Genomic DNA, 13,490 nt, shown 5'->3' with positions numbered 1-13,490 from the left:
CGCGAGCTCTTCACGGGCACTTTGTTGCATTTGCATGCATGGTACATTACATTTATATTATATTGCTAACTAAAAGGTGATCCAGTTTACTATATATCCTAGCTTTTTTATCATACCAGTTTAGTTTAATTTAATTTAATATATCCCTCGCATTATTACAAGAGCAGCAGGAAAAAGCTAAGCTAGGCACGTCGTTGTTTATGCTACGATATAATATATGGGCATTCAGAGATCGATGACAGACACTGATCGATCTCTGTAAGTAGTGATTGTGATTGGTCGGGACCAATAATCTATCGTGATATATCATGAGTTGTGGGACCATGAGGCATGGCAGCATGCACATCCAGCATTATATATATATATATATATGTACCTTTTAACACGGAAGGATTCGGAGGCCATCCGGAGCCTCAGGCGCCTCCCCGCTACGCGTGTCTCCGCGCGCTGATCGGACGGACGTCGCCGGCGGAATCGAGCCTCGCTGCTCCCTCCATGCGTCCGACGCTCCGCCTCGTGTACATCGAATCGGAGAGCCTCAGCCGTGTACATCGAATCAGAGCCTCAGCTGCCTCCCCGCTACGCGTGTCTCCCCGCGCTGATCGGATTGCAACGCCGTGCTCGAACGGCTCGAACAGACGTCGCTGCAGGACCCGGGCCCTGTATCAGCCACCACGCGTTCGCCGCTCCGGTCTCCCTCAACGCGTACGGCGCTCCCACTCGTGTACGTCGGCTCCTCGTGCCTTGCCGCGCGGCAACACCGTTATCGATACCCGTACCACCCTCCGCGTGTTCGGTGCTCTGAGAAACATCTGCCTCGTGCCTCGCCGGTGCTCCGAGAAATGTCTGCCTCGTGCCTCGCCGCGCGGCAACGCCGTTATCGAACGGCCGTCGCTGGACTGGAGGACCCGAGCCCCGTCCCTCCCTCCACGTGTCCGGTGCTCCAGGAAACGTCCGCCGGTGGAGGCTTTAGCGTGCGCGTTGCGCCAGACGGCGGTCAGTCGCATTAAACACAGCAGACATCCTCGCCTGTGTCGTCTTCTTTCCTCGGCTGCATCGTAAGTTTTTCCCCTTTCTTTCCCTTCTCCGCTGCCTCCTCACTTCACTCGGTTCTTTCCCTTTCTTCTTTGATAACCTCTGTGTTTACTTTTGATTCTATGCTTTTACGCGTTCTTTTCCATTCATTTGCTTCCGTTCCTGATGCTGCATTATTTATTTCTCTGTGCAAGGTTCCAAGCCTCACCTCCTGTGACTGCGTTGTCACCCGTTCAGTCCTCTTCACTACCTGGCTGCGTACTCCCTTCAGGGACCTTTTAACACGGAAGGATTCGGAGGCCATCCGGAGCCTCAGGCGCCTCCCCGCTACGCGTGTCTCCGCGCGCTGATCGGACGGACGTCGCCGGCGGAATCGAGCCTCGCTGCTCCCTCCATGCGTCCGACGCTCCGCCTCGTGTACATCGAATCGGAGAGCCTCAGCCGTGTACATCGAATCAGAGCCTCAGCTGCCTCCCCGCTACGCGTGTCTCCCCGCGCTGATCGGATTGCAACGCCGTGCTCGAACGGCTCGAACAGACGTCGCTGCAGGACCCGGGCCCTGTATCAGCCACCACGCGTTCGCCGCTCCGGTCTCCCTCAACGCGTACGGCGCTCCCGCTCGTGTACGTCGGCTCCTCGTGCCTTGCCGCGCGGCAACACCGTTATCGATACCCGTACCACCCTCCGCGTGTTCGGTGCTCTGAGAAACATCTGCCTCGTGCCTCGCCGGTGCTCCGAGAAATGTCTGCCTCGTGCCTCGCCGCGCGGCAACGCCGTTATCGAACGGCCGTCGCTGGACTGGAGGACCCGAGCCCCGTCCCTCCCTCCACGTGTCCGGTGCTCCAGGAAACGTCCGCCGGTGGAGGCTTTAGCGTGCGCGTTGCGCCAGACGGCGGTCAGTCGCATTAAACACAGCAGACATCCTCGCCTGTGTCGTCTTCTTTCCTCGGCTGCATCGTAAGTTTTTCCCCTTTCTTTCCCTTCTCCGCTGCCTCCTCACTTCACTCGGTTCTTTCCCTTTCTTCTTTGATAACCTCTGTGTTTACTTTTGATTCTATGCTTTTACGCGTTCTTTTCCATTCATTTGCTTCCGTTCCTGATGCTGCATTATTTATTTCTCTGTGCAAGGTTCCAAGCCTCACCTCCTGTGACTGCGTTGTCACCCGTTCAGTCCTCTTCACTACCTGGCTGCGTACTCCCTTCAGGGAACAGGTGCTTATCTGTGTTACCAATCCTTCGTAGGTTCTTATATATGCTATCAATCTTTCGTGTTCTAGAATCGAACTTTTCTGTTTCCGATTAGCTATTGAGCTGCTCATATTATATTGCCTTCCTGTACCTTTGGTTCATCGTTGGGTTATTAATTTTATTATGCGTTCCTTTAGGTGTTCTGCCTTTATTCCCGCGTTGGATTGTATATATTTTATTAGTTCATATATCATTATATATTAGTCCGCCTACTGCGCCTTTATTTAATCACGGGATTAACGATCCTATTGGAATTAATGTGGTTCCTCTGCATTTGGTTAATCTTTGGGTTACCTATCCTGATATGTATTATTTTGTCTCTGGCACCTCCTATTATGTATTGTTTTGTCTTCTGCAGCTTTGTTTTATTTGTCCCTTATAATATTCTGCTTCGCCCACTGTCGCTTTCCTTAGCCACTAAGTTTGGTCTTTCATTTGCTTCCGGTACCTTCTGTTCCAAGCCTCACCTCCTGTGACTACGTTGTCACCCGTTTACTCCTCTTCACTGCCTGGCTGCGTACTCCCTCCAGGGAACAGGTGCTTATATGTGTTACCAATCCTTCATAGGTTCATATATGTGCTATCAATCCGTCATGTTCTAGAATCGAACTTTTCTGTTTCCAATTAGCTATTGAGCTGTTTATATTATATTGCCTTCCTGTACCTTTGGTTCGTCGTTGGGTTATTAATTTTATTATGTGTTCCTTTAGGTGTTGTGCCTTTATTCCCCTATTAGATTCTATATATTTTATTAGTTCATGTATCATTATATATTAGTGTGCCTACTGTGCCTTTGCTTAATCATAGGATTAACGATCCTATTGGGATTAATGTAGTTCCTCTGCATTTGGTTAATCTTTGGGTTACCTATCCTGATATGTATTATTTTGTCTCTGCCACCTTCTATTATGTATTGCTTTGTCTTCTGCAGCTTTGTTTTATTTGTCCCTTATAATATTCTGCTTCGTCCACTGTCGCTTTCCCGTATCATTATATATTAGTGCACCTACTGTACCTTTGCTTAATCATAGGATTAACGATCATATTGGGATTAATGTAGTTCCTCTGCATTTGGTTAATCTTTGGGTTACCTATCCTGATATGTATTATTTTGTCTCTGCCACCTTCTATTATGTATTGCTTTGTCTTCTGCAGCTTTATTTTATTTGTCCCTTATAATATTCTGCTTCGTCCACTGTCGCTTTCCCGTATCATTATATATTAGTGCACCTATTGTGCCTTTGCTTAATCATGGGATTAACGATCCTATTGGGATTAATGTAGTTCCTCTGCATTTGGTTATTCTTTGGGTTACCTATCCTGATATGTATTATTTTGTCTCTGGCACCTTCTATTATGTATTGCTTTGTCTTCTGCAACTTTGTTTTATTTGTCCCTTATAATATTCTGCTTCGCCCACTGTCGCTTTCCTTAGCCACTAAATTTAGTCTTCCATTTGTAGAATACCCAAATTTTTCCATCCATCGCTTATTGTGTGCTAATATGTTACCTGTGCATTTGGTTAAATATTGAATTACTGATCCTGTTATGTCTTACTTTGCTTCCGATACCTTCTGTTATATGCTACTTCGTCTCCTGCAACTTTGTTTCCTTATTAAATTACCTTTGTTTACACATTGAATTACGCATTACGTTAGTACATGCCTTACTACATATTAACCTACCTGTTGTGCCTTTGTTTAACCATTGGATTTGCCATTTTGTTATGTGCTATTTTGCCTCCTGTGGCTTCATTTAATCACTAAATTACATTTTTAATTAGTGGCTGCTATTGTGCTATGCCTATGATGTTCTGAAGTAAATAATTATTTGCGTTCTTTTCATATTTTCTTGCTGTTTTTCTTCCTTCACTTTCTATTCATTATGCCTGCTTTTTGTGCTTCGTGGTTTCGTGTAGTATGGGTTTTTTTGTCTTCTTGGTATCCTGGTTTTTCTCTATTATGTATTATGCGCTACTGTCCACTTATTTGTTATTGCATTCCTTCATTTATCCATTCCCTTTTGTTCCTATGGCGTTGTTATGGCTCTGCTATTTTGAGGCATGCCTCCTAAGAGAACTAGGGCTGTTCGTGAAGGCCTTGATTTTCCGTCGACATCTGCTGCTTCCCAACGCCCGGGTACATCTGCTAGGCCTGTTCTACCTTTTTTGCTTCCTTTTCTTCTTTCATTTTTAGGTGCTTTTGGTGCTTCTGTGCTGCCTCATCGTACCATTTTTCTTTACCAATCTTTTCCCTCCTTTTTATGCTGCCTCTTTTTTCTTGGTCTTATTGCTTCTTACCACTTCTTATTCTTTGCCACCCTAAACTATAGGCCAACATTTCTGGCCTATTGTTTCCCGTTCCGAATCTAACGCAAACCGTGCAAAGAGAATACGGTTCAACAAGGCAAGGGTTATCATAAGGCAAGGTCTGTGCCCTATGTGCATGCCTATTCTATCCTTGCACATGCATTTATTCGCAGTTTCCCGTTTAAATTCGATGCATTGTAGGCCTTATTCCACAGGGCCCACGTATGGATCACATATTTTCATTTCCTCAGGAATACATTGATATATTGAAAGGTATACTTTTGTTCCTTCATATAGTTCTGTTCCCGCCGCCTTCTATTTGTTCCTCATATTTGTTATTTACATATTTGCTTGCATTTTTGGTATGTCTCGCTTTTGTTGTCATATAGCTACATATAAGGATCGTTCTTATTACGGTGGGCCCGATTATGCCTGCGATAGGTGTTCTGCGATTTTCTGGTACCAAGAGAGGATTGAGACTCAAAGCTCGATCAGTCAGCATCGTACAGTTTACAAGAATTGCTGTCGTGTTGGGAGAATATCATTACCTATGCATAGGCCTTTTCCACCACCGTTGCAGGACCTGATTCGCTTTGATGCTGGTTCTCGATCGAACAGTTTTATGCGAATGATCCGACAATATAATTCTTTGTTTGCCTTCACTTCTCTTGGAGTTGATGTTGATAGATCTATTAATACTGGTGATGGTCCTTATGTCTTCCGTATTAATGGTGTTGTTCATCATCGTATTGGTTCGTTGATCCCCCCTATTGGCAAGCGTCCTGAATACGCACAACTGTACATCTATGACACTCTTAATGAATTACAAAATAGATTGAACATGTTCCCTGCAGAAGAGGCTGATAAACCCAATCCTGAAATTGTTTCTGACCTTATTGATATGTTGAATAGGGTCAATCCATTCGTCAAGAAATTTCGAATGGCAAGAGATAGACTTATGTCTCCAAATGCACCTGATGTTGCTATCAAACTTATCAGTTCTGTAAAAACACATGATGATAGATATTCCCTTCCAACTTCTTCTGAATTAGCAGGATTACTAATTGGTGGTTCTTCTGCTAATACTTCTACTTTCGACGTTGTCGTCGAAGCTCAGCCCTCACAATTCAAGCAGATTTCCCCAATCCATCCAGTACTCATGTCTTTGCAATATCCCCTATTGTTTCCGTACGGCGACAAAGGTTTTCATACTGCTATCAAGTTGAAGGAAGCTGATTCAGGTACTGTAGGATCCCGTGAGGACGTTTCTATGATGGAGTTCTATTGTTACTACATGCATTATCGCAGGCATGAGCCTAATCCAGCCACTTGCTGTGGTCGGCTTTCCCAACAATTTGGTGTCAACGCTTATTCATGTGTTGAAGCAAGCCGCCTTTCCTTTCATTTCTTTAATCAACACCTCTTACGATCTGAAACATATCAAGGAATATCAGATGCCATATGCCACGGTGCTTCCACAGGAAAAGATGTTGGGATTAAAAAGATGTTGCCTTCTAGCTTTATTGGTAGTAAAAGGTATATGCAACAGAATTATCAAGATTGCATGGCTATTTGTCGCGTGTATGGACCGCCCAATAAATTCACCACATTCACTTGCAACCCAAAGTGGCCTGAGATTATAGAGGCTATTCGTTTTGAACCTGGCCAGAAACCATGTGATAGATCAGACATGGTAGTTCGTGTATTCCATATGAAACTTCATGAATATCTCAATGATATTAAGGAAGATCGAATCTTCGGCCCTGTACATGCAAGTTAGTTTGTTTACTCTCATTATTTCATTATGTGTCCCTATTTATTTTATCTGCCTCTTCTTATTCTTGCATTGGCTTCTGATTCATCTAAATAATATTATCTGTCCCCTGTTATGCTTGCAGTGGCGCATACTAATGAATTCCAAAAGCGTGGCCTTCCGCATTCTCATATCCTTGTGTGGCAATCTGCCACTGGTCGAGACCGATCCGTTGCTGATGTTGACCGCTATATCTCCGCTGAACTACCTGATCAGATCCTAGACCCGTTGGGATTTTCTTTGGTTCAGGAATTTATGACCCATGGTCCTTGTGGTCCTTCTAATCCAAATTCTTCATGTATGAAAGATGGTACATGTTCTAAAAGGTATCCTAAAGATTTTCACTCTGAAACTACCTTTGATCAACATGGGTATCCTATTTATCGGCGCAGGAATAATGGGGCCAAAGTATGGAAGCACAATGTCAACCTTGATAATCGTTGGGTTGTACCGCATAATCTTGATGTCCTGAAAAAATACCAAGCTCATATCAACATTGAAGAATGCAACCAGTCATATTTAGTCAAATATCTATTCAAGTACTGTAACAAAGGTTTTGATTGTGCAAGGTTCAGTTTTAAGAAAATCCCTCCCACTTCTGATCAGCAAGGACTGAACAATGGAGGCATAGACGAAATAGCAGAATATATAAGATCAAGGTATTTGTCCTGTTGTGAAGCCACTTGGAGATTGCTTGGATTTGAAATACATGGTAAATTCCCACCAGTTGAACGTCTCTGTATTCACCTTCCTGGAATGAATTTTGTTACTGTCCGTGATGACACTGATTTGCAGGAAATCATTGATGATCCTGACTTTCAGAAGAGCATGTTAATTGAGTGGTTTGTTGCAAACCGCCGGTATCCGACAGCTCGCAGCCTTACCTATTGTGAGTTCCCCTCAAAATACACATGGGATGCTGACCATAAGCTCTGGAAACCAAGGAAAAGAGGCATCAAGATTGGTAGATTGCGCTATGTTCATCCTAGCACTGATGAAACTTTTTATCTTCGCATGCTTTTGATGGTTGTTCGTGGTGCCATGAGTTATGAAGATGTCAGGACATATGAAGGCATTGTCTATCCAACATACCGTGGTGCATGCCAAGCTCGAGGCTTGATAGGTGATGATACTGAGTGGGTCTATTTATTTGATGAAGCAATAGTCTGGGCTACAGCATACCAACTTAGAAACCTGTTTATGACGGTCTTAGTATATTGTGAGGTTGGTAATGTGAAATCCCTCTTCAATAGATATTGGAAGTATATGGCAGATGATCTTGCCTACAAACTCAAACGAGCTCTACAAAACCCATCTTATGTTATCCCTGATCATGCTTTGCAGTCTAGCTTAATGAAGGAATTAACACATATGTTCTCTAATAATGGCCTATCCATCGCATCTTATGACCTGCCTACGCCTACTGATAACCCCAGCAACAGCGACGGTAACAGATTGATCCTAGAAGAATTAAGCTATGATAGAATCAAGCTTCATCGTGAAGCTAAAGAAATGTCAACTGCTCTTAATTCTGATCAGAGAATCATCTATGATAATGTCATTCATTCTATTTCACAGAATGAGCCGTTTGTTTATTTTGTCTCTGGGCATGGTGGAACTGGGAAGACATTCCTGTGGAATGCTATTCTAGCAAATCTCAGATCCAACGAACACATTGTTCTTGCTGTTGCATCCTGCGGTGTTGCTTCTCTCCTGCTCCCTGGAGGTCGGACTGCTCATTCACGATTCAAAATCCCCCTGGATATTCATGAGGGTAGTTTGTGTGCTATTAGCAGGGGCACCATGCTCTCTGGTCTTATACAAAGAGCCTCTCTTATTATATGGGATGAAGCTCCTATGGCTCACAAACATTCCTTCGAAGCGGTAGACCGTACATTTCGAGATATATTATCTGTAGAAAATCAACAGAATGCATGCAAGCCATTCGGTGGGAAGCCAATGTTGCTCGGCGGTGACTTTAGGCAGGTTCTGCCTGTTATTGAAGGGGGTGATAAATCTGAAATGTTCAAAGCTTCTTTGTTGGGTTCCTACTTATGGAATAATGTGAAGATCTTACGTTTGTCCATAAACATGAGACTGACCAATCCTTCTCTTTCTTTAGAACAAAAAATTGAAATGCATACCTTTGCACAATGGGTGCTGGATGTTGGTGAAGGGCGACTTAAACCCATCGTGAGAAATGGTGAGGTCACAAAGTCTTGGATCGAGATACCTGATGACCTTCTATTGAGACCCTCTGGTATTAAAATACCGGCTATTGCTGAATGTATATATGATGATTTTCAGCAGTTTTATTCCTCTATTCCATATTTAGCTCAGCGATGCATCGTTTGCCCAATCAATTCTGTTGTTGATGAAGTTAATGCATTCATGATTCAAAAAGTTCCTACCTCTGCTCGGGATTATCTTAGCTTTGACAGCATTGCTAATTCATCTGAACAACCTTCTGACTATGAAATGCTTTACCCACCAGAGTTCTTGAATTCAATTGTCATTAATAATTTCCCACAACACCATCTTAGCCTAAAGATTGGTGTACCTGTTGTCCTGCTTAGGAACATTAATCAATCAATTGGGCTATGCAATGGAACACGCTTGCTTATCGAAAGGCTAGGTGATCGTCTCTTAGAAGGTCGGATTATGACTGGGAACCATGTGGGTGACAAAGTATGCATACCTCGCATTGTCCTGAATGGTACAAGTCCAAAATGGCCTTTCACATTGCAACGCCGACAGTTCCCAATCAAACTGTGCTATGCTATGACAATAAACAAATGTCAAGGACAAACATTACAAAGGGTCGGGGTTTATCTTCGTGAGCCAGTCTTTACCCATGGTCAGCTCTATGTTGCTGTCTCTAGAGTAAACTCAAGGAAAGGCCTAAAGATACTGATAGAAGATGATGATGGAGAGCCGACATCAACAACCAAAAATATTGTCTATGAAGAAGTCCTTAAGCATGTGTAGTTTTATTTTAATAGGGCTCCTTGATCATTTCTTGATGTTTTTTGGTCCCAGCTTAATTGCTGACTTTATTATCATTACCCCTTTTGTAGTCCTTCACTATATGCTTTGTTTTTGTTGATGTTGCACGTCCCCTATGTATTGCTCTTATATTCTATGTTCATATCATCATTTTTTTTAATTCCTTTTGTTCCTACTGTGGTGTACCTTTGGGTCCTGAATTTTGTGCCCTTTTGATACTTTTGTTCATCCTTTCGTTACCTTATTCTTTTTACTGCTTTTATTCTAAGAACTATACATCCTTTCGACTCTCCCATTCATATTGCCTTCTAATGCCAACATCACCTTTGCTTCTCTCTAAGTATGAGCCCACCCATGCCTTTTAATGCATCACTTATCATATTGTGCTCCATTGATTGACCCTGTGTAATGTTACACTTACATTCTATGTTCATTTCATCATTCATTTTACATTCCTTTGCTTCCTTCTGTGCTATACCTTTCGGTTCTAAATTTGTGCCCTTTCAATACTTTAGTTCATCCTTTGGGTTCCTTATTCTTTTCACTGCTTTCATTCCAAAACCTATACAACCTTTTGACTTTCCCATTTGCATTAGCTTCTATTGTCAGTGTTACCTTCGTTTCTCTCCAACTATCATGCCACTCCTACACTCCTATCTTTTAATGCTTCGTATCATATTGTGCTACTTTAATTGACACCCTATTTTATATGTGCAGGATGCAATACTCGCTTCTCAAAGACGTGACATCCGACTCACATCAATGGCAAGTCAGAACAAGGGTACTCCGATTCTCTGAGTATGTCAACAAAGCTCAACCGGCTAAAGTCCTAAGGCTTGATCTCATACTTCTTGATGAACAGGTTCATAAATTTCGTCCTGATACATTTTTCTCATTCTCCCCCCAGTTCACCTATGTTATCTGATGATGTCCAGGGAACTGCCATGGAAGGCTAGATCCCCGAAAATTGGGTTCAACAATTTAAGCCAATTCTAAAAGAAAATTCCGTTTACTATATCCAATATTTTCAAGTACGTCCTGCCCGTACAATGTACCGACCTGTTGATCATGAATACATGATGCGGTTCACAAAATATACAAGAGTGGTCGAAGTGAATCCTGTGCCGGACACATTTCCAATGTATGCATGTAAAATAGCATCGTTCGCTGAACTTCGTGAAAGAGTGGGTGTGCAAGAATTTTCATCAGGTATTGATAAATGAAACATTGCCTCATATACAACATTCTGAATCTTTATTCTGCCATTCCATGCTTTCGCTTACTTTCCAAAGTCTAAATTTATTCTACTTCATTACCTACTGCTATTAACACATTATGCAACATAGATGCTATTGGGATTTTTGAAGGGTGCACACGTATCATGCAACAAAATACGAAGAACGGCGTTAAACCACTCAGAAACATTTACATATCAGACGGGAGGTACCTGCTCACTAAATATTACAGCATTTACTTATTGTAACTACCTATATTAGCAGTAGAAACCAAGTACAAAATTAACCGTTGATTCCCTTCATTACCTCATCTTTTTACTAATTATATCCTGTAGAGAAACTATTCGCGTCGCTTTGTGGAACCAGCATGCCTATGACTTCAATGATGAGCAGTATATGGAAATAGCTAAAACCAAAACTCTGGTTTTTCTCTTTGTCGCTGTAACATGTGCATGGCATGAAGGTAAGTATATCCTTCCTGTATGCAGATATGTTCCAATATGCCTATCCAATGTGCCTCTTTTAATGCTCTTCATGTATAATATCTAGGAAAATTATCACTTCAAGGGTCCACAATATGCAAATGGTATTTAAACCCTGACCTGCCAGAAGCCGCTGCCCTCCATGACAGGTTTAATAAATTCACTCCATATAAAATATGAAATTCCTTCATGGCTGATCTTTTTGTCCATTAATCCTCTGCATGTCTAGCTATCCACATGGGCTACGACAGCCAATCTGGCATGGTCCAGCACCATCGCAGATTGGACCAATTGAAACCACTGTTACAGATTTGGCAATGTTGACAAACCCACATACTATCTATGTAAGCCATTATATTACAAATGCATTCAATATACATTTACCATGGCTCTGAACATTATTTCCTCTTTGCTTTCCCCAGTGCAACAGATACATTGCAACTATTAAAATGAAGAATTTATTGCGCAACCAATCCTGGTGGTATTTGGCCTGTCGAAGATGCAACAAAACAATCCAAGCTCATGGCAATAGATATAAATGCACAGGCATAAAATGTCCCAGCACAGATGGGGAACCCAGGTTCTCATTCCTAAAATTTATTGTCATCTACAGGATTATATCTATGATATATCTATATAGATTGATACATTACAATTTGATCATTCCTGTTCCATGGTGTTCATCACAGATATCGCCTTGCTGTTATCGCCACTGATCCAGCAACGCCAATCAATGACCCCAACCCACCATCTATTGAATTGGTCTTCTTTGGTCCCCTCGCTGAAGAAATAATAGGAATCCCAGTCGATGCCCTAATTGCATCAAGTGGAGGCGTAGAGGGCTTCGTTCCACCACACATAACAAGACTCTATGGAAGGGAATTCAGATTACGCATTAGTGTTTCTCCTGGAGCCCTTCAAAGGCCAAACCTCTCTTATCAAGTTGACGGCATTGTCAATGTTGGCAATCTCCCAATCACTCAGCCTCTACCAATACTTCCATGTAATCCCACACTATCACCATCTCTATTTCCTGATTATTGACCAATATTTTGCATTCCATTCACCATATTAACAACAGAACTATTCCTGTAGCAACCCTGCAGGAACAACCCACTGCTCCCTCAATATTAACTAATGCTCAAGGACAGGCTGGAGGTTCATCTTCCCAAAAGGCAACCGAAATAACGCCGCCTAAAGTTTGTTCCCCCTTCTTTTCTCAAACCTATCATTTCCAATTGCACAATAGTCACTGATGTACCACAACCATTGAACTCTCTGATACAGGAGACATCATCATCATTAACCCCGCCTCCGATGCAAACACCGCCTAACCTAGAGGTAAATGATTTCCCCTATTGACCCAGATGCAAACCTTCTTCAACAAAAACAAGGCAACCCAAGCCTTTTTATTCTTCAATTCTATTCACCTCTACTTCTCTCTTTGCAAACAGACAGATCACCCTGCTATTGCTACTCACAAACGACCTCGATCTCCTCAAGCCAATAAACAAGGAAAAACTGCCGACTCAAGCAGGTACAAATCCAGTTCATACAACTATGATCACATACTAGCACAAGTACTCATACACTGAAAAAAAACATCTTAATGAAAAACTTTCAGTGATGAGCATACTATAACCAAACGGTCAACAGCAAGGAAGCTCATCCTCGATGACTTACCAGAGGAAACCTAGGTAATCTCTAATGAACAACCAAAACATAGCATCAATATTTTTGCATACTACACATTTCATGGCAAGGCAGTGATAATATACATATCTTCATCTTCTCATATGCACAGGTCAGCTAACTTAGTGATGAAGACCTCCTTTTGCAATTTTGAATATGTCCTCCTATAAAATGTAGACAACACAGCGGCAAATGCTACCCGTTCAGTCCTCTCAGCGCAGCACACTACAAGAAGACATCTCCATCTATTACTAAGCCACACCTTTTGCGGTTGTTTGCACCCTGGCCTACATTGCCATAGGACCTCCTATGTATTTTACGATATGCCAGTAATATGTATCACCGCACTAATATCTGCACCGAAATATTGTACCGACAAACATCATGCTGTAAATATTTTACGTTCTGCAACGCCATGATAAAACAAAACGGCGTTGCTTCAATGCTTGCGCTAAAACATCAAGCTTGATATGGTTAACCTTTGAACATGCCTTCGCTACTTATGCTAGACTATCACGCTTGGTATACTTAGACTATGACTGAACTGTTCTACTCTATCTACAACGCCCGCTCATGCGTGTACAATGCATTACGATTGATGCAGGTTGCCAATAATTGTTCTTCGAGACCTAACATTCACCCGTTCTGACGATTGTACCCACCTTTTCAAA

General features: G+C 42.4%; 1 protein-coding gene across 10 annotated transcripts; it reads left to right on the top strand.

Annotated features, from left to right (window-relative positions):
- The first annotated feature begins 2,707 nt into the window (after positions 1 to 2,707).
- On the top strand, positions 2,708 to 13,478 carry LOC133887455 (replication protein A 70 kDa DNA-binding subunit B-like). 10 transcript variants are annotated; one of them, XM_062327420.1, is made up of 13 exons: positions 2,717 to 2,820; positions 10,128 to 10,272; positions 10,346 to 10,619; positions 10,757 to 10,853; positions 10,981 to 11,108; positions 11,195 to 11,276; positions 11,357 to 11,471; positions 11,550 to 11,707; positions 11,817 to 12,130; positions 12,223 to 12,326; positions 12,415 to 12,468; positions 12,582 to 12,824; positions 12,932 to 13,478. In XM_062327420.1, the coding sequence occupies exons 3-12, from the start codon at positions 10,460 to 10,462 to the stop codon at positions 12,720 to 12,722; spliced, it is 1,353 nt and encodes a 450-aa protein (XP_062183404.1). In that variant the 5' UTR covers positions 2,717 to 2,820; positions 10,128 to 10,272; positions 10,346 to 10,459; the 3' UTR covers positions 12,723 to 12,824; positions 12,932 to 13,478. The 10 variants fall into 10 exon arrangements, with proteins under 10 accessions (XP_062183401.1, XP_062183404.1, XP_062183400.1 ...); XM_062327421.1 differs by lacking the exon at positions 2,717 to 2,820 and adding an exon at positions 4,224 to 4,421; XM_062327422.1 differs by lacking the exon at positions 2,717 to 2,820 and adding an exon at positions 4,224 to 4,864 and having other exon boundaries at positions 11,195 to 11,231.
- The last annotated feature ends 12 nt before the right edge of the window (positions 13,479 to 13,490 follow it).

This window comes from Phragmites australis, chromosome 12, assembly GCF_958298935.1.
Source record: "Phragmites australis chromosome 12, lpPhrAust1.1, whole genome shotgun sequence".
Taxonomy (NCBI): domain Eukaryota; kingdom Viridiplantae; phylum Streptophyta; class Magnoliopsida; order Poales; family Poaceae; genus Phragmites; species Phragmites australis.
The sequence above is the reverse complement of the archived record's forward strand: the minus strand, read 5'-3'. Positions and strand labels throughout refer to the sequence as shown.

What these genes read in the sequence shown, in the direction of transcription:
- LOC133887455 (XM_062327414.1), top strand. Translation starts at nt 4,956, where the DNA reads ATGTCTCGCTTTTGTTGTCATATAGCTACATATAAGGATCGTTCTTAT. An exon ending in CTTCGGCCCTGTACATGCAA is followed by an intron (nt 6,367 to 6,489) that starts GTTAGTTTGTTT and finishes TTATGCTTGCAG; the next exon opens with TGGCGCATACTAATGAATTC. An exon ending in CCAAGCTCGAGGCTTGATAG is followed by an intron (nt 7,528 to 10,127) that starts GTGATGATACTG and finishes TTATATGTGCAG; the next exon opens with GATGCAATACTCGCTTCTCA.